Genomic DNA, 21,187 nt, shown 5'->3' with positions numbered 1-21,187 from the left:
TAAATGCTTTGAGTTGGTGCCATGTGATTGGATTATTAGACATTTGTATTAACAAGCTAAGTATATCTAATAAAGTGGCCATAATGGCTTTGTTCGCCTTATGGTGATGGATACATCACACCCAGTATTTCCCACCACAAACAACGCTTACCTTTTATAGAGAGGACTACATGTTTTTGTGCACTTAAGTGCAGCCTCACCCAAGGCCACTTCAGAAGAACCTACAGCCATGTTTTTGGACACAGACAAGCCTCGGCAGCAGATCCCAACCCTTCCAACCACTGTACCACCACAGCAGCCAGGCGGACTGGTATCTTTTCATACAAAGACAAGACAAAGGGGATTTCTGAAATTCCAAATTATTTGGTTTTTATTTGAAAGGTGTATAAAGGTAAATCAAACTCAGAGTGCATGTAATGTAATGTAAAAGAATAAAAGCAGCAATCCCGCAGTAATTTAAAAATACAATAATTCCCTGATCTGAGTTTTGAACAACAAAGAAAAAAAAAAAAAACAGCTTTCAGTAGCTTTCACTTCATTCCCTTTTTGAAGAGGAAAAAAAGTCTGTGAATTTGGAATCATGTGGAATCAGTGAGGTAGAGAAACCCGAAGTTAATGTGCTGATAAAAAACAGGCTAAAATAATTCAGCAAAATGCACAAAAACACACATCATTGATATTATTTCCCAAATTTAACCACTTTTCATAGTTTAAAAAAAAAAAAGAAAGATTGTTGAGGTGACCCAACAAGTGCTAAATCAATGAGTCTAAATGTGCAAATAGATCCCTTTTGTGCAGCGGAGAGTTTTCTTATCGTCACAGTAAATCCTCTTTAACAACTGTGCTGTTTGTAGTCAGACTGGACTGTTGCATTGAGGATGGGGGTGTTGGTGAACTCCACAGTGCACGCTTTAGAGCCGCAGAGAGCCCCTTCAAGCTCCAGGACGGTCACATTGTTTGGTGCAGCTGTACTGAGGATGTTAGCAGGGACAAAAAGTGTCATCTGAGGCCCTCGAGTCGGCCAGTAACGTCCTACATTAAAGCCGTTTATCCAGATCTGTCCCTGAAAAACACAAAATCACAAAGACAAGCTACTTAGCCCATTTTTCATCAAAATAAAATTAAATAATTAACAAAAATTAAAAATATCTTGTGTATCTATCTAGATGTCAAAGGTCTAATACACCACCTGGTCCTAAAAAATTGTACACAATAATTTCATTTACCAGGATGCAACTAAAAATGAATATTCAGTCTGTATACAGTCACATAAACACATGTACTTTGAGGTCAAACTGTCACCTTCTATCCAGCAGACCCTCTAAAACCAAAAATATTAAATGCATAAGAACATTCAGCAGAGAAAAGCAAAACCTGTCTTTTGACAAGTTAGCACCAGTGCGTGCTATAAAACATGTCACATGCCTTTCTCCAACTGCTCAGCTTGATGTAGGTGTCCTGAGGGAGGTCTGGGATGCCGTCGGGTATCACGAAGCTTCCCCCGTAGAAAGCTGGAGGGGAGAGATCAGCTGGCTGAGGTGGATCAAAAAGTGCAGGCTCTTTTTCTCCGAGGAGGCCCTTCATGACTGCTTCATCAATACTGAGACTGTACATGGTCCAGTCGGTGAGAAGGTCCGCCCCCAGGGTCAGATTAGACACCAAGCCCTGTGATAAGAGAAGAGAAGATCTCACGGGACTGTTTTTTTAAACAGCTAACAATAATAATAATAATAATAATAGATAAACAGAAAATAGTTTTGTTTGTGTGTCAATTATTATGTTTTATTATCTGATCTCTGATTGATGAAACTCTGAAGAACCAAAAAAAACCCTACATGAACCTCTGGACAATTTTTACAAAAGTGACCAAATTCCGCATGACCATAGACCTGGGATACTTACACAAACACTAAAATGTCCAAAGGACAAACATCAGCACGACATGTTGTAGCACAGAAACAAACCTTGAAATCGTTGATCTGTTTTCCGTAGTTTACTCGGCCCATGTTCTCCACCAGTATGTCCACCTGACTTCGAGCCTTCCCGGTTACATTGATGCTTAAGACTTTATCCCTTTCAAGAATTCCTACAGCCAGCTTGAGAAGAAATAAAAAAAAATCTGTAAAAAAAATCCAGATTATAGCAGAAATAATCACATTTTCTTGATCAGTGCAAAGCAGTTTTTGGGGAAAAAGTGGAGATTATATCAAGTTTAAAAGCTTAACCTGTTTTGTTTACTAATCTATCTTATTATACTACCTGTAGTTTTAGACTTAAATGAAAATGTAAGAAAGATTAAGAACCACGAGGAGGTAACGGAAATGGCACTTTTAAAATATTATTTTCAAAATAATAATAACAAAAAACCCCACACCAAGTATCACATCTGAAAAAGATTTTAAAGGAAATTTGAGGGAAAACTAAACATCTAGAGCTCCTTTTTCTTTTCTTTTAATTTCAGTTCTTTTGAGATGAAGGAAGAAGAATCCAGATGCAAAAAAAATAAATAAAAAAATAAAACCTACTCAGTGAAAAAGGAGAGAATGATTTAAAGGTCTAATATATATATTAGGGGTGCAACGATATTCGTATCGATATTGAACCGTTCGATACAGTGCTTTCGGTTCGGTACGCATATGTATCGAACAATACAAAATTTTTGATTTATTTTATCAACTTTCCTTCTGACGATGCTGTCTGTGTTGAGCGCTCAGTGAATCTGCGTTCGACTACTCCGCCTAGGCTCGACAGTGCAGCCTAGGCGGAGTAGTCGAACGCAGATTCACTGAGCGCTCAACACAGACAGCATCGTCAGAAGGAAGAGCGCAGGGCATTCAGATCTGGCGTTTGGAATTATTTTGGTTTTCATGTGACGTATGACCCTGAAGGTAAGCGAGTCATGGACTAAAGTAAAACAGTATGTTTGCCATGCAATGCTCAATTACATGGGTGGGAGCTAGTGTGTTAACGCAGTTAGCTCGTTAACATGTTGGCCATCTAGCCCCATGCACGGGGCGATCGGCGGTAGCTCGTTAACGGAGATTTGCCGTGTTGTGGCGTTAAGGTCATTTCAACGAGATTAACCTGAAAGCACTAGTGGGAACACAACGAATATGACTGCACATTTACGCCGACATCATCCTAGTGCAAAGACAAGTGGAAGCAGAAAAAAACAAGCAAGCATGCTACTAACTTTAGCCGAGTCATTTAGACAGCTGTTGGCACATGATTCTCCTTATGCTGCTGAGAATATAGCCCAGAAGAAGCGGATAGTATAGCTTTTATTTTGGAAAGAGACATTTCTCTGTAATAAACTCTCTTTTCCAAAGATGAGTGATTCCTCAATCAGATACAGGGCTCGCAATATCGCTAGCCCGACGTCCCGGGGCTAGCGATCTTTTCAGTCGGGCTACCAAAATCTATCTCTTCCCTGCCCGTCGGGCTATTGTAGGAAAAATATATGTCAATGCTTTTGCATTCTTTCGGAAATGTAGCTGGGTAATTATGTCATTGGCATCGGTGAGCCACTGTCAATATGTGACATATTGAAATCGCGTTTGAATTTGCGCTTGTTTTTTTGCTTTCACTTTGCAATCGTGCGAACTGTGTATAGAGAGCGACAGCACTGATCTGTGAGTGATGATAATTTGTGCACCAATTCCTCTGACATCGTCTTATTAATTGTTAGCTTACTATGCAAACATGACAAGTGAAATCTCCCGCAGCAAGCTTAAACATGTGAGAGGTTGATCGCGCAGAGAATCGCTGAGCTTATGTGAGTGCGTGTGTAAAAGCAGCAGGATTTATATTTGACTACGATGACCTGGATGACTGAGAACCTTCACAGACAGATATATATTTTAGTTCTGCTGAGCCAAATAAGACAGGTCAGGGTGAAGAAGTGACAGCCAAAGAAAAGCTTACCACAAAACGGAGAAGTTATGACAAATCAGACTATAAGGCAAAAAGAAAGTGCAGCTTTATGGTTTTATGGACAAAAGAATTTCTGTGGCTGCAATATGACGAGCTAAATAACCAGGGCTGCACATAAGTGGTCCGCAGGTGCGCATTCGCTGTCAAAATAAAAAACACGCACAAGGGTTAGGGTTAAATTTAAAAACTGTACTTTTGAGTTAAAATATATATTTATAATTTTAATAAATGACAAATTAAAAATGCATGAACATTTTTTTTGTATCGAAAAAAATATCGAACCGTGACACCAAAGTATCGAACCGAACCGTGAATTTTGTGTATCGTTGCACCCCTAAAATAATATATATATATATATATATATATACACATACACATATATATAGCCCACCGATGCCTTCTTGTTCCAGTAGCCCACTTTTCATCAGGGTGCCCTGGTTCCTCAACACCTGACGCGGACCTTGTTGATCCGGGCGACGTCCGAGCCGGCATGCCTTCATATTTATCTGTCTCGCTCATGTCTGCGGTAGGCTTGCTTAGCATAGGGGGTCTAGCCTTAGGACCCTTACTGGATACAGACACCCCAGGCAGGAATCGAACTTGCGATCCTCTGTTCCAAAGGCGTGTAGTCTAACCACTACACTATCCAGCTGCTTGAAACCTGTATCCCCCGTAGTCGGTTACCAAGATTACGTGAAGTACCCTCAGAAGGTCTGCTAGATGATGTTAATGCAGCACTACGGACGATACCTACAACCACGATTACCGACACTAACAAGCTGATCTACAATACGGCAGCAGTGATCAGTGAGATGCTTGGCTACAAGTTGAACAGCCACAAGGGGCAGTACCCTCCATGGAGAAGGAGGCTAGAGGGCAAGATCAAAGTAGGAGGGAGGTTAGCCAACTAATGGAGTTGCAGAAAGGTGCGACACAGAAGGTGCATAAGAAATACAGCAAGCTGTCCATACCTGAGGCCTTGGAAACTGCCAAGCAAAGACTCACAGCCTTGGCCAGCCGCTTGAGGAGGTACACCAGAGAGATAGAAGGCAGGAGAATAAACCAGCTGTTCTCCACAGAACCAGCAAAGGTGTACTCTCAGTGGCAAGGGAACAATAATAATAATAAGAGAACAGCACCACCAAGGCTGGAGACGGAGCAATACTGGAAGAGCATATGGGAGAAGGACGCAACCCATAACGGCAATGCTCAGTGGCTAGTGGATCTGAGGGCAGACCACAGCGACCTCCCTGAACAGGGTCCAGTAACCATCACAGTGGCAGATATCCAAGAAAGGGTCTCCAGTATGAAGAGTTGGACAGCACCAGGGCCCGACATGGTTCACGCCTACTGGCTGAAGAAGCTGACTGCACTCCACGAGCGTCTGGCAGCACAAATGAACCAGCTGCTAGTTAACGGGAGACACCCGGAATGGCTAACTGAAGGCCGGACGGTCCTGATCCCCAAGGACCCCAAGAAGGGACCGGTCCCCTCCAACTACCGACCAATAACCTGCCTCAGTACTACATGGAAGCTCCTGTCAGGCATCATATCGGCTAAGATGAACAGGCACATGGGTCAATACATGAGCGGGACACAGAAAGGGATTGGCAAGAATACCAGAGGCGCAAAACACTAGCTACTGGTAGACAGAACAATCAGCCGAGACTGCAAGACCAGACTGACCAACCTGTGCACTGCCTGGATTGATTACAAGAAGGCCTATGACTCAATGCCCCACAGCTGGATACTGGAATGCCTAGAATTGTACAAGATCAATGGGACCCTAAGAGCCTTCATCAGGAACTCAATGGGGATGTGGCGTACAACACTAGAGGCCAACTCCAAGCCCATAGTACAAGTCACCATCAAGTGCGGGATCTACCAAGGAGATGCTCTGTCCCCACTGCTGTTCTGCATAGGCCTGAACCCCCTCAGTGAGATCATTAACAAGACTGGCTACGGATACCGACTACGGAACGGAGCAGTTGTCAGCCACCTCCTGTACATGGATGACATCAAGCTGTATGCCAAGAGTGAACGAGACATCGATTCACTGATCCACACTACCAGGCTATACAGCAATGACATTGGAATGTCATTCGGACTGGAGAAGTGTAGTCGGATGGTAACAAAGAGAGGGAAGGTAGTCATAACTGAGGGGATTGAACTACCAGGAGGCAACATTGCAGACATAGAGGACAGTTACAAGTACCTGGGGATCCCGCAGGCGAATGGGAACCATGAAGAGGCCACTAGAAAAGCTGCAACCACCAAGTACCTGCAGAGGGTCAGGCAAGTCCTGAGGAGTCAGCTGAATGGTAAGAACAAGATCCGGGCCATCAACACGTACGCCCTGCCCGTGATCAGGTACCCTGCTGGGGTAATAGGCTGGCCAAAGGAGGAGATAGAAGCCACTGACATAAAGACAAGAAAGCTCCTTACCATGCATGGAGGGTTTCACCCCAAGTCCAGCACCCTGAGGCTGTACGCTAAGCGGAAGGAAGGGGGCCGGGGACTGGTGAGTGTCAGCACCACAGTCCAGGATGAGACAACGAACATCCAAGAATACATTGGGAAGATGGCCCCAACTGACCGAGTGCTCAGTGAATACCTCAGGCAGCAGAAACCCAAGAAAGAGGAGGGAGACAAGGAACCATCATGGAAGGACAGGCCCCTGCACGGTATGTACCACCGGCAGATAGAGGAGGTGGCTGACTAAATACTTTTTTGCCCCACTGTGTGTGTGTCATATATTTATATATATATATATATATATATATATATATATATATATATATATATATATATATATATATATATATATATATATATATATATAAATATAAATAAAGTTCAGTTAATAAACTGAACTAATAAAGACGAAATGACTTTATTAGTTCTACCTTAATTGTGGAATATCTCTTTTTTATTTATCCTGCTGTTGTTTGGCAGTAAAGTGTGCCGTCCTTGTCGTGTCATTGTATGCGGTTGTACTTTGTGCTTATTGCAGATCAGTTCTTTTCAGTGTTTCATTTCTGTTTTCATCTTTTGTAACATATCCAGCTGCATCTTTAATGATTTTATTATGATTTTTTTTCTTGTTTTATCCACAGCGGTTACTGCAAAAAAAATTATGGGTTTTGATGCAAAAGACATCGAAGTTTGTTAATGAATAAATAAGTGACTTACTAAACATGAACACAGGAGCCTAATCAAAAAAAACAAGACAACAACTTAATGAAAGCAAAAGTTGTGTAAGTTTAATGATGCATACGTTTGGCTTCCACCGAAATATTTAAGAACAACAGCTAGTCTAAACTTGAACTGACTGAGCGAACTGTGATAAAGTCTGGCTTCATATGAAGAAGAACCTCCACCTAACATCTGATACTCACCCCGTCCACTGACACGTATGCTCTGTCATGGACCCCATTCAGTGGAGATGACAGTGGAGTTGGTGTGGTGCAGTCCATGGGCAGGATGGTCCTATAAAGCATAAAACCAAAAGCCTAGAGGAGCATAAGAGACTCGTTAATGACAGTACAAAGTTATTATTGCTGATAAAACGGGAAAAACGGAACAATTACTGGTACCTGATTCAAGTCGATGAAAGTCTGAGGATGGATGCTTCTGACAGGGCCAGAGAGAGACAGTACGTCTAGGGCATCCGACACGGTCTGGAGCTGCAGGTGGCACAAGGTCAAACTTTAATCTTTAATTTTCATCAGTCCATAAGCTTCATTATCCATTTTTTAATAAAGCAATGTGAAAATCATTATTAAAGTGCTAAAAAAGTAGCTGTTTGTCAGAGATTTACAGTTAACAAACAGTCAGGTGAATAAACAACACTGAGACACTCGAGATAGTTAACGTGCTGCACGGGTGAATCTCAGACAGAGCGACACCACGAACTGCAGCATTCGTTTATTTTTATAGGTTACATCGTCAATATGCAAATATAATCACATTTCCTGTTACGCAGGTCCTGATGCTGTCTGTGTGTAAGCTGTGTGTGTGTGTGTGTGTGTGTGTGTGTGTGTGTGTGTGTGTGTGTGTGTGTGTGTGTCACAAAGTGTGTGTGCTAATAATGTCACAGGGTGAGCTTCCTGTTTCTGCAGAGTTGGTACATTGTGTCTGGTGAAATATGTGAACATAAGTATAACATAACATTTGAAGCATAATCCAATAAAACAGTAAAAACTCTATAACACTGTTTTAATGACTTTATTAAAGGTGATGAGTATCACCCACCTTCTTCATTGTTACGGCACCATACGCATACTTTGGAGTTGTTGGTGGTATCGGCCCTTCTGGTACCTTACTGTACTGTTGGAAAAATGCAAGTTTGTCAAAATGGCTTATACAAGAAAACCATACTCAAAAGAAACAATGAATTACTTATTGTAACTACAGTTAGCGTATGCTAATGAAATGCTGCCAGTGTTTTATTACCTTCACAGATATTAGACACTGTAAAAGTAGAAGCTTACGCTTGTTCGTACCATTTTGATCACCTCTCGGATGGCAAAATATTTCTCTGTGAGGTCTCCGGCTTCTGTGAGCGGAGCATCGTAGTCATAGCTTGTTGGCTGTGCAGCGTATGGCATATTGGCCCCTGAGGGTATTAAGTGACAGTCAGACAAAAGGCAGTGTTTTGTCAGAAGTCATGTGAAACAATCATCATCTCAGCAGATCAGTTTGTCAAAGTGGACTCACCATTCCAGTATCCAAAGTTGGTTCCTCCTATGAACATGTACCTGTGTGAGGAGGAAGGAAGGTGAGTACCGGTATATAAGCTAAAATATGCACCTGCTGTATTTGCAAATGTAGAGCAATTAGCTAGTATCCAATTATTTTACATAGCAATGTGTATATTCTTACAATAATTTAGCCCATTTCAATCACTGTTTGCCATAGTTGCAAACTCAAGATGGAAATGTTCAAGTGTGGATTTAAGATCAGACTCATTATTAATCACACACTACACAGAGTAATAATGTTTTACAGATCTGCTTCTTTTCACCTGCTCCCTGTAGATGTCACCTAAGAAGCTCATATGCCTCTTTGTTACCGTTATTCACAACTGTGTTGTCAAAGGAGATGTCTTTTTTTTTTATTGTAGAAGAAACATTTGGCTGAAACTTTTTGATCACACCACCCTGACACACTGTGGAAATGTAGAATGGTGTATAAACACAAGAGAATGAAAAAGGTAAATGAAGGAGAAATGCAAAGTGCATTATGGGATGGGGTGGTAGATCGGTACCAAAGATTTTTGTCACTTAAGCCTGTTGCAAGGTTGTTGCTAGGAACAGCTAATTTAATGTTTGTGTGGCAGTTGTAAAATTAAAACGATACAATACCAGTGCATAAATCATTTTAGCATCTTGCTAAGTGGCTGCTAAGCAACATGATGCTGCCATAATGTCTGATAGATAAGAACCTTCTATCATTTACCTGTGCACCATGTTTGGCCAATCACTGTATTAGGTGGCAGTTGTAGCAGTGGATTGATCCCTGGAGGCATCACTTCACCAATACATTTCTAGCTTTAGATGATACAGCCCTTCACTGTCTCTAACAATCAGTCTCTGAGATCCATAAACTCACAAGTTGACGTTTGCTCCCATGAGCAGCATCTCGCTGAGGACCTTAGCCACTGGAGTGGGCGACACAACCGAGTGATGTGATCCCCAGTGGTCCAGCCATCCAGTGTAAAATTCAGAGTTCACCTGTGAATTAAAAACAGCACCGTGAGCACCTAAAGAGAAAACGTACCATGCTGTGAGAACATTGTGAGGGCGACCCTTACCAAAGGCCCGTGAGGTTGAACTTGTCTCTGTGCTTTAAAGGCAGCAGTAACATTAGCACCTAGCAAAAGGAAGAGACAATAATAATCATGCATTTGTTTTTGCTACTTCCCTGTGAATGACTAATGAAATGTGACAAGGAGTCAGTGCAGAAAAAAAACAAGAAGTTTTCAGCTTAGAGTGTTCACCTCACTCTGCATTTTACCGTTGACAGATACCTACCCGGCCCAAAATCCACAGTGGCATAGAGGTCTTGTATTGAGCCACACTTGAGGTAGCCCAGCCCAGCCCCATCTGTAGTGAACAGCACCACCTCATCACCCAGGTAAGAGCGGAACAGCTTGGACAGGTGACGCATGTAGTTGTAGTCACAGGCAAAGTAACTGCCGTATTCATTCTCCACCTATCAAACAGGTATGTAATGATGATGTAAAACATAACAACAGCAGCTAAAGCAGGTACAAATCCAAACACCAGGAAAGTCCTGGACTCACCTGAACAGTGATGATCGGACCACCATTCTGATAGAGATACGGCTTTATCATAGGCAGCAACTTCCCCATCCATTTATCCACTGCTGCGATGTAGTCTGGAATACACAAATGACTCTGTTGCGAATTGTGCTGTATATACAATTTCTACTGGTTACATTACCATTTGCTTTTGTTTCTCACCTGAATCTGTAGAGCGCAGTACGATGTCTTTCTTTTTGAGAAGCCAGGCAGGCAGACCACCCTGGTTGGCAGAAATACACAAAAATAGATAACGTGAAATTTTAAATACACCATAAAGTCCAGTGAAACTTAAACAGCAGAAATATAACTTGCAATTCATACTAATATTAAGAAATTTTTGCTAAATGCATGTTTAAAGCTTTGAGGCATGGCATAGCATAGAAACTCAGTTTCTATTCGTTGCTAAAAAAGACAATTACTATGGGGACCACAGAGTATGTATTGCAGTAGAGGTTAATTATGAGGCGTGATGGGTTTCTGGGAATGTTATGATGCTTTGCACCAAAGGTTGGGAAGCTTTGCAATTCGGTTCATCCAGAGGGAAATATAAAATTTTACAGCGGTGTTCCGGGTCCCGAGAGGATCAACTCAACACTTGAAATTTGTTACTTATCCTTTTATCCATCAATTATTCATCAACAGTTTCTGGCCAAACATTTAAATAAAAAGAAAATCACTGCTATCTGATTCATAAATTTCTGCAGATTTCAGATGAAGATGATACTAAACTGCACAGTGCTTCTGTTATAACAGCATGACTTTGCAGCCTGGATGATGAACAGGCTTGACTGCCTTCCAGACTTCTCACCATCTAAAAGCATTTAGCTTTAGTAAACCAAAAATACTGCAAAGAAGACCCCCAGGGCTGTTGAGCAGCTAGATCTGATATGAAACAAGAGCAGGACAATAGTCCTCTCCCTAAAGTTGGTCACATCAGTTCCCACATGTTTAGAGACTGTAGTTAAAAGAACAAGGGATGCTACAGAGTGGTAAACATGGCCCATCCACAACCTTTTTGAGGCATATTGATAACCTTCAAATCCAAAATTACCTTTTTTGTGCTCAACTGTGAATAAAAACATCACCAAATCACTGCACTATCCGGTTGTTAAGTCTGACGTCACTAGCAGTGTCTGGACCTAAACTCCGCTGCAGGTCCATATATCAAACGATCACTATGGCATTACTGAGAGTTGAAAAACTGTCTAAAGTCTTTCATCTTTAATAAAATGATCAGCGTTCTGCTCTACCAGGTGTAACAATTGAGTTTAACATCCAGGCATCCATGAAAACGGAATTTATGACATTTAACGGAGTTAGAAGTTAGCAGGGAGTTAGCTCGCTAGCTTCTATCTAAATACAATATAGCATGTCCTGACTGCGGGGTTTTGGAAACAAATTAAAACATACAGCTCTGTTATCACTTCCAGCATAAATGAAGACGGAAAACTAAACAGCAGTGACGTTTGTAGGGTTACTGAAGTTGGGCTAGCTGGTATATAATGATGTGCTAGCGACACAGCTATGTTAGCATAATATAAACAAGCTAACTTTTTTTCCACTCGATAAAAGTTAACGTGAGTGTTCTCAGTGGTCAGGAACAAATGTAATCGCATGGCAGGATGCTGTAAAAGGACCAAACTTCAGCCAGGAGAACAACTGAGATAATCCATCCACAATACGAGGTTAGTCATTCATATACTGCTGCATGGGCTGGGCTGTAGTTACATCCTAAGGTTTTAAAAACTGAGCTTAAATAAATGATTAGTGGTAATAAAAGCCGAGGGAGGTCAACAGTGATCACTGACTGTTTTTTGAGATTAAATAGAAGAAAATACATAACATTAAACATGTTAACAACACAAAAGGCATATTAAACGCAGACTACTTTAGGCCCGGAAGTAGGATTCGTCACGTCATCACTTAACGACCGGATACACGGCGTCCCAGCTTTTTTGGAAACGACTGTGTAGATGACCAGGTAAGAAGCGGTTAAGGCTGATGGAGGGATTAGACTCTCCACATTATTAATAAAAGGCAAGTGCATGTTTTAAGTGTCCTGTAATAGTTTATTATAAAAACACAGTCAACAAACACTTTCACTCACCATGTCCCACTCTGCACATATGTACGGTCCTGGCCGGAGGATGACCAGCAAACCGATGTCCTGCGCCAGCTTAAGGAAATGCTCCAAATCTCTGTCTCCACTGAAGTTGTACAAGCCTGGAAGCGCTTCATGGTAGTTCCAGGGAATGTACCTGCAAAGTGACTGAAACGTCAGTGTCATCCAAACAAACAGGAAACCTGTCAGATGTGTTTGTGCTTTCATTAACATGAAGCTTTAAATCAAATCATACATCCTTAGTTCTATAACTATTTTGTCATGATTGCGCCATAAATTAATTTGGATTCACTAACATGTAATCTATTTACAGTTTAGTTTATAGAGCATCATAGTGCTAAGATTATGTGTTTGTTTGCATCAACAGAGCAAAACTGCCACAGTTATTAACTTATAAGCTGAGTTCATTCGCTTCAGTTTCCACATCAGTTCCACAGATATGTGAAGATTACAGAGAGTGAGAGGAAGTAAGCCTACGTCTGGATGGCGTTCAGGCCTGCCATGTACATCTTGAGCAGCCGATCTTTCCAGTAGACTCTGGGTATCCTGTTATAATGGATACTTCCTGATATGTATTGAAACTTCTCCCCATCTTTACAGAAGCAGTCATGCTGGTAGTCCACAGTGAATGAAGGAGATTCCCCGAGCTGCAGACAGATCACAACACAACAGATTCACATCTGAATCTTTTTTCCCCTTTTTTTTTTCATATTTGTCACACATAGATGTTTCATATCATTTTACAATTAGACATGGATAACCCAGCCACATACAAAATATTCATTTTAAATGATCATTTAATTTCTTAAGGGAAAAAAGTCATCTAAACCTACCTGGCGCTGTGTGAAAAAAGCTATTGCTCCCTAAACATAATAACTGGTTGGGCCAATCTTAGCACTAACAGCTATAATCAAGCATTTGCGATACCTGGCAACATCACTGTGGAGGAATTCGGCCCGCTCTCCTTTACAAAATTGTTTTAAATCACACACATTGGAGGATTTTCGAGCATGAACAGCCTGTTTAGGGTTGTGCCAAAGACTCTCAGTCGGACTGAAGTCCAAACTTTGACTTAGCTCAACAAAAGAAACCTTCATTTCTTTTTGTTGAGCCATTCAGAATTACTGGTGTGTTTCAGATCACTGTTCTGCTATGTAACTCCGGTGAGCTCGAGCTTCAGATATTCTCCTTCAGAATTTGCTGGTTGAGAGCAGAATTCATGTTTCTGTCAATTACAGCAAGTTGTTCAGGGTCTGAAGCAGCAAATCAGCCCCAGAACATAACAATAACACCACCATGTTTGACTGCTGGTATTATGTTCTTTTTATGCAGACCTTCCAAAAAGTTCAGATTTTGTGTCATCAATCCACAGAATATTTCCCCCAAAGTCTCGGGGATCATCAACATGGTTTTTCAAATGTGTGCCTTTGTGTTCTATGTGTTGGTGGTTTTCTCCTTGAACTCTCCCATGGATGCCATTTTTGCCCAGTCTCTTTCTTATTTATGGGGCGATCGTGGCTCAAGAGTTGGGAGTTCGCCTTGTAATCGGAAGGTTGTCAGTTCGAGCCCCGGCTTGGACAGTCTTGGTCGTTGTGTCCTTGGGCAAGACACTTCACCCGTTGCTTACTGGTGGTGCTCAGTGGCGCCAGTGTTCGGCAGCCTCGCCTCTGTCAGTGCACCCCAGGGTGGCTGTGTAGCTTGCCATCACCAGTGCGTGAATGTGTGGATGATTGGATGTGTAAAGCACTTTGGGGTCCTTAGGGACTATTAAAGCGCTATACAAATACAGGCCATTTTATTTCTTATTCTTGAATCATGAACTTCACTGAGGAAAGTGAGACCTGCAGTTCATTTGATCTTGTTCTGGGTTCTTCTGCGACCCCCTTCATGAGCTGCTGATGCGAGGCCGTACACTCCTGGGAAAGTTCACCACTGTTCCACGTTTTCTCCTTTTGTGAATAAAGGCTCTCACAGTGCTTCACTGGAGTTTATGTGTTTCTTTAGATTGTCCCATGATGTGTTACTTTTGGAGATTGTCAGACTGGTTCTGTTTAAGTGATTTCTTGAATCAGCAGGCCTGGCAGTAATCAGGCTTAAGTGTGGCTAATGAGTCTGTGTATATTCATAATTTGAGAACGAAGGACATTAACTTTTTCACATAGTGCCAGGTACATGTGGATAACTTTTGTTTGTTTGTTAAAAAATGAAATGATCAGTTAAAAACTACATTTTGTATTTACTCAGCTTATCTTTGTCTAACATTACAAATGTGTTTAATGATCTGAAACATGTACGTGTGACAAATATGCCAAAATATAAGCAAACCAGGAAGCGCTGTTTCTTAGCGCTGTATATTGCAGTGGTCATAATTTAGCAAGTTCGTGTTTTTATGGCACAGGGCTGACATCTCAGGTGATCTCAGGATGTCTCAGTAAAAGATGTCTCATTAAGATCCTGTAGTTATCCCAACATGGTTTTAAATGTTTCAGCTCTGCTAGACATTCCAGTGTAACCTATCGACCATTCATCTTTATAGTCTAAAACTCTGACAAACAACAACCGATACATGAGCCTGACACTACTGATGTTAAAAACCTTTATGATCTCACATCACAGCACCCAATTTCATGTTCGTGTAATGAGGCTGCAGAGTATGCACCAGACAAGTTTAAAACTTTATCTTTAAAAGCGTAGTCTACTCACTGATCGTCCAAAGAGCATCAGCAGAAGCAGCACGCTGCCAGTTTTGAGCACCAACATGATTACGAGTCTTCTCAGGAGTCCTGCTGCTCTGTTTCAGGCTCGGAGCGCATCCAAAGTTACCAAAACATGCAGAATTTATCTGAACACGGTCGGCGACAGACCTTACGTCCCTGGATCTACTGCGCGTGAGTCGTTTCATTTGGGCTCGCGGAAGTGAAATCATGTGATATGCTGGTGGAGTGTGGACGCTTTTACATCAGCAGAGGGCAGTGTTGAGCTTTTTATTCAAAGGGTTTGAAATAATGACAGTCACTGTTTTGAACTATGGGATAGAAGCCTTTTTTTTAAATGTACAATCTGACAGTATAGAGTAAAAATACAATATACAGCAGAAGGAAATATGGGTAAGAGAACGACAATGTATTAAATCCGCAATATTTTTATGTCTGGAAATCATGAGAGAGGTGAGGAACAGATGGTCTGGACCTGTGCGGAGGAGGGACAATGAATATACTGGATGAAGGATGTTGAATAAGGAGCTGCCAGGCAGGAGGAAAAGAGGACGTCCTAGTTTTATTTATTTATTTTTATTATTATTTTTTAAAATATTATTATTATTGTGCCGTATGGTGGCGTATGGACGCTTTTAAGCCAGCAGGTGGCAGTGTTGGGCCTTTTATTTAAGGCACTGAAGACGTTTTTTTTTTTTTTTTTTAAATATTCACAATGTAACATTTTACTTTAAAAGGTGTGTCAAGTAAGCTGTTTCATTTGGACTGTGTGTGTGTGTGTGTGTGTGTGTGTGTGTGTGTGTGTGTGTGTGTGTGTGTGTGTGTGTGTGTGTCTTTTAGTTACCTGCATTTTTCTCTACTAAGTAAAACCCAAGCAGATGAACCTATGAGGGACACTGTGGGGTGGCCTACAGATACTTGGCCTTGTCCTCGGTGTGAGCAGGGACACTGTGTGAGAAAACTGTTTGGATGTGGTTTAACTAGAGATAAGAATGTGGAGATAAAGACTTTGTGCAAGTTTTTGAGAATTTTGTTAAAAAATAAAAACAGTGGAGGTTCACCTCTGACAGGTGAGATCCCACCCTGAAAAACTTTAGAACAAAGTCAGGCAGTACAGTCACGAGTTCTTGGCCCTAAAGTTTTTACACCAATTGGTCAGGCACAGTCTAATTCTACTTAAAGCTTCGATCTTATCGCAGTTAAAACAAAATATTGAATTCTTTATAAGCAATATAATTATACAGAAGGCTGATGAGCCTATGAGCGGTGGGATGGCCATGTGTGTGGAGGGAAAACAAGTTCAGGTTCCCCTGTGATGGGCAAGATTCCCCTACAAAACAACACCCATGAACACTTGAAAACACTTGGCCTGTTTTCTGCTGTGAGCAGTAACATGTGCAACAGTCTATCTTCTGGGACCTTGCAAAAAAAAATAAAAAATAAAAAGCTTTCAAATTTACAGCAGATAGAAGTGAGAGGGGGCAGAGCTGTGCTATTTAAGAAGGCTTTGGTACGCTTTGACGTGGATTGACTTTATTGATGCCCGGGGCTTGGAGTGGCAACTTCTAATATGCTTTTTTCAGGTGATGCATCCTTATGCTGAAAAATACTGACAGTTAGTGTACCAGAGACTTGGATCAAATACAATTATTAAATTAAATTACAATTACAACAGCAAATTAAATTACAACAAGCAAACCTGTCTCAGTGTTCCTGTCAGTACCTGGTTAATAATCGATTAACATGCCCTTTATGGTTGGATTAGACAGAAAGGAAGCTTTGGGAAGGTCTAAAAAGGTGAAAGGTCAAATCATGTCATAGTTTCCTGTCCTCCAGGTGCAGTTCTGTTGTCTAGCTCTATAAGTTGCATGCATGTTCTTTTCCAGGAGTCGGTGTGGTCGAGGGAAGACTCAAGCAGGCAAACCTGTTTCGCATTTCCACTTACTGACAGCACTTTCCTGTCCCAATTCCTCAGTCTCATCAGAGACTCCTCTGTTCTGGAAGGTTAACTGCAAGCCTTACCCTCCCAGTTCCTATGGAAATACTTGTCTGAATCCATGTTTTGGTAACACTTACCTGAGGGAAGTCCTGGTCCTTGGAAAACTGCTTGTGAACATTGTGTGCTGTTGCACATTCCTGAAACTGTTCACTGAAACCTGTTAAATGGTTTAGCTGTCTCCCGTCACTGTGGATCTTGGGTAACACCTAAACACTAACACACTTTGCCAGGATAGTGATGAAGTCACTCTGGCATTAAAGTCAGACTCTTCCATCAGGGTCTGAAGGGTGACTAAATGTAATCACATCAATGAAGGAAGAGGATTTTTAGTTAAGAAAAAATGTTTTCACATCTCCCACAGTTAAGGCTCGGCTAAGGTTAAATGGCATGACTGAGGTCTCAGTTTTAATATCTGCTTCTAATAACTTCTGGTATTTATACCTGTCATAACTGCACTATGAAATATAAAAATACAACAAATCAAAAAAGGGGGTTGCAAGCTTTACTACTTGCATGGGTGTGATGTGATGAATCCAAACAAAGCCCTATTCCTTCTTTTTAAACTAAATTTGCTGCCCTTAAGGAAAAAAAAGTGTAAAATTGTTAGCTTATTTAACTTATTCAGTTGCATTTCTGAAAATTAAATCAGTAATAAGTTTGTAAATCGGGATCAGGTTGAGATCAGTGAAGCGCAAACTGATTCTGAGGGTTCAAATCTTTAAGGACCTCTACTGGTCTTTTTGGCCTCAACCCAAAAAGCTCAAAAAGGCCTCACAGCAGCTACTTACATTACTGAGGTTTACATGACATTTGATTTGAAATCCCCCTGTTTTAAATTTAGTAAAATATGAAACAAATTAAAGTTTACATATGAAGTCGGCCTATGAGGTTCTTCAGCCTTCATCAAATACTTTGACCACTTTCCTCTTGTTTGTATTTTAGCGTCATTTCAGGATCTTTCTCTCTGTGTTCTGTGGTTCACTTCCAGCAACCTCGCCTTAATAAGACATGCAACCAAAGACACTGACTTCTCAAATTTGATTGTGGCTGTAAAGAAAGAAGACACCCAAAATCCAAGTGTGTTTAATTAGTGTATATGTGAACTGTGACAAGCTAAATTCACTCACTATCTAACTCTAGAGGTATCTCTGAGACTGACTCACTGATGGAGCTAACTAAGCTACACATTGATGGTGTCACATTTATATGAGCATTATTACAAAGAGCAAACACCACAGTTTTCATGATAAAAGCTAAAGCCAAACAATGGCGCTCCTTAGAGGAAGTTCAAATTTGTAGTTTGCCCTCCAGAACTGGAGGTGGCGGTAATGTGAAGCCATGTTGTTTATCGTCGACACCGGAAATAACGCGACGTACACAACGCTGGGAGAGCTCACACGTGGAAACAGAAGTACGGTTTAGTAATGAGCTGTTACTTTATTTAAAAATATGCCAAAAAGAGGAAGACCCGTGTCAGAAGAGAAAGCCGCCGATGAGGCGGAACCGGGAGCGGAGCAGGTCCAGGAACCACCGGCGGAGGGCAGACGGACCCGCAGCGGCCGCACGTTCCGGACTCCAGCACCGGTGCTCGGCTCTGAAGCCCCGGTGAGGACTCCCAGCCGGAGGAGCAGGAGGTCAGTCCTCCAGGAGCTACCGGTAGAGGTGGAGGAAACAAATACAGAGGAGAAACCTGTGAGTCCGGCCGAGGACAGGTCCAGCATGCCAGCGGAACCAGAGCCCTGTCCCGGGGCAGAGCAGCCGACACCGGAACCAGCTGAGCCACAGACAGTGACTCCAGCGGCGGATACAGAAAACAAATCCACAGTTAACGGCAGCGGAGACGCTCCTCTGTCCAGACCTGTTCCAGCAGAGCCGGTCCCGAAGAAGCCCCGCCCAGCTCCCAGTGAGAAGCCCCGCCCGGCCATTCCTCTGGGAAAACCGAAATCTGGAAGAGTGTGGAAGGACCGGAGCAAGGCGAGGTGAGGACGATATTATTATTATTATTATTATTATTATTATTATTATTATTATTATTATTATTATTATTAAGTACTGTATGTGAATGAAAAGTACGTACATGGCAGTTAATGAGGATGGTGATGAGAGTTCTTGGTAATAAGGTTTCGTTTATAATGAGATGTCTTGTACAGATCGCCCTAAAGTTTGTTGGTAAAACTTTAGTGTGAACCTTTTTTGTCTTCTAAGGTTTTCAGCTTTAGTGAGAGACAAACAATTGTGCTCCTCTTGGGAAAAGAAGATGGAGGCCAAGCGGGAGAAGGCACTGGTGAAGCAGTATTCTTTGCAGCTTAAGGATGAGAAAGCTCGGCAGAAGGAGGTAAGGAGGCAGGCTGTGTGAGTGATGCAGGTCTGCTTGACCATTGTGTTGTCAACGCTTTGCACCTCACTTGTTTTTGTGTTTTTGCCTGTTTTAATAGGAAAAGAGGAAAAGAAGAGAAGAAAACTTAAAACGTCGAGAAGAGAACGAACGCAAAGCTGAGATTGTTCAAGTGGTATGTCGACTTGTCTCCAGCTAAAAGAAATACTGGCATATTCTTCAGTCCCTCGTGTGTCAATGCTTTCTCGGTTTATTGTAATATTCCAATCAGCTCATATTTGACTTTTATGTCTCATTTGTTTCTCAGATCCGGAATACGTCAAAGATCAAGAGGATGAAGAAGAAACATCTCAGAAAGATTGAGAAGCGAGACACGCTGGCTCTGCTGCAGAAGTCACAGAAGCAGAGCGGCAAACCCACAAAGAAACAGAAGAACTCTGACCAAGATTTAACTTAAAGTCCAGAAATAAATGTGATAAAATGTATCTGTTCTGGATTTTGACTCATTCTTGTCTTCCACTCATTTATTTATTAAAACTTCACTGAGGCTGAGGGGGAGCACTGGTGGCTGACAGTATTTTTATATCACTACAAACTCATTTCAGTGCAACTATAATAATGCTGGTTTTATATTTGTGAAACTGTGTTTGATGATTAATGGGCTGTGAACTGATGGTTTATTCAGAACTTCAGAAATGGGAGTCTGAGATCATTTATGAGCAGATTGTCCTCCAAAAGTACATTTTTGAACTATAAAAGCATCGCGTTCTTAAGATTTAAAGTCTTGCTAGTACTGAGTTTGACCCCCTTTTTGCCTTCAGAGCTGTTTTAATTCATGGCGTAGATTCAACAAGCTGCTTGAAACATTTCGTCAGAGATTTTGGTCCATATCACTGTCATGTCCTGTGGGACGCAGCCATCTGAAGATAGGTGCACTGTAGTTTTGTTTTTTGTTTTTTTAAAAAGAGTCCAATTCAATCAAAAGATTTTTCTTTGTGTCTGGAGTTTTTGTTCTGGAGGAAGAAAATCTAACATGTTTTTCTCCAGACAGCCTAAGAAAAATAGAAGTTGTTTAAGTGCAGTTAAAAAATGATTATATGAATAAAGCAGAATCATCCTGCTGTAAGAGATGATGTCCACTGGATGAGTCTGTGGGACTTTTCTTCTAACCTTGGTCGTGACACGTTAACGTCACCAGTAAGTATGCATACACAAGACATGGCTTTAGCATGTTGAACACACGCCCTGCTTCTCTTCACCTGCGACCAACCCGATTCCTTTGTAATCTGTCAATAATCTCACAATCCTGGAGATGCACGCATGAACAAAGCAGTTTGTTAAACTTAGGTGACTGCTGTGAAAGGAATGGCCATCCTTCAAAGGTGTCTCTTTCATGTCATTCCTCATGTCTGCCATTCACAGTATAAAAGACGGGAAGAACTCACAGCTTGAGGCGAAGTTGCTCATCTGAGGTGCAAGAAGACTCGGCACTGAGACAAGTTCGCAACTGAGCTGAGAGAAATTAAAATACAGGAGTGTTGTAAGTAACACACTTTTAATAGGTTGTTCAGCTTTCTCTTTTAGACCATTTGCTTGTTAGACAGTAATGTTTAAAGTCAAAATATTACAATTTTCCTTTTGGTTTTCAGGCATTACAGAGATCAAAAATGCTTCTGACCATTCTGATACAGATCCTGATCATCGGCGAGTAAAACACAGTTTCTCATTTATTCTCTTTCTGTCTCATACGGATGTT

General features: G+C 41.5%; 2 protein-coding genes across 2 annotated transcripts; one reads left to right on the top strand and one right to left on the bottom strand.

Annotated features, from left to right (window-relative positions):
- Positions 1-343: 343 nt before the first annotated feature.
- On the bottom strand, positions 344-15,298 carry glb1 (galactosidase, beta 1). The gene is made up of 16 exons (XM_004549462.3): positions 15,087-15,298; positions 12,861-13,030; positions 12,369-12,519; positions 10,421-10,481; positions 10,241-10,335; positions 9,969-10,149; positions 9,749-9,807; positions 9,547-9,668; positions 8,653-8,693; positions 8,439-8,551; positions 8,188-8,262; positions 7,530-7,619; positions 7,332-7,445; positions 1,965-2,096; positions 1,426-1,665; positions 344-1,063 (listed from the first exon to the last, which is right to left on the bottom strand). Exons 1-16 carry the CDS (start codon positions 15,141-15,143, stop codon positions 833-835), a joined length of 1,932 nt encoding a protein of 643 aa, XP_004549519.1. The 5' UTR covers positions 15,144-15,298; the 3' UTR covers positions 344-832.
- A 3,114-nt stretch (positions 15,299-18,412) lies between these two features.
- On the top strand, positions 18,413-19,916 carry ccdc86 (coiled-coil domain containing 86). The gene is made up of 4 exons (XM_004549461.6): positions 18,413-19,075; positions 19,302-19,431; positions 19,532-19,606; positions 19,739-19,916. Exons 1-4 carry the CDS (start codon positions 18,546-18,548, stop codon positions 19,886-19,888), a joined length of 885 nt encoding a protein of 294 aa, XP_004549518.1. The 5' UTR covers positions 18,413-18,545; the 3' UTR covers positions 19,889-19,916.
- The last annotated feature ends 1,271 nt before the right edge of the window (positions 19,917-21,187 follow it).

The sequence above is a fragment of the Maylandia zebra genome, linkage group LG6 (genome assembly GCF_041146795.1).
Source record: "Maylandia zebra isolate NMK-2024a linkage group LG6, Mzebra_GT3a, whole genome shotgun sequence".
NCBI classification, from domain to species: Eukaryota; Metazoa; Chordata; class Actinopteri; order Cichliformes; family Cichlidae; genus Maylandia; species Maylandia zebra.
The sequence above is the reverse complement of the archived record's forward strand: the minus strand, read 5'-3'. Positions and strand labels throughout refer to the sequence as shown.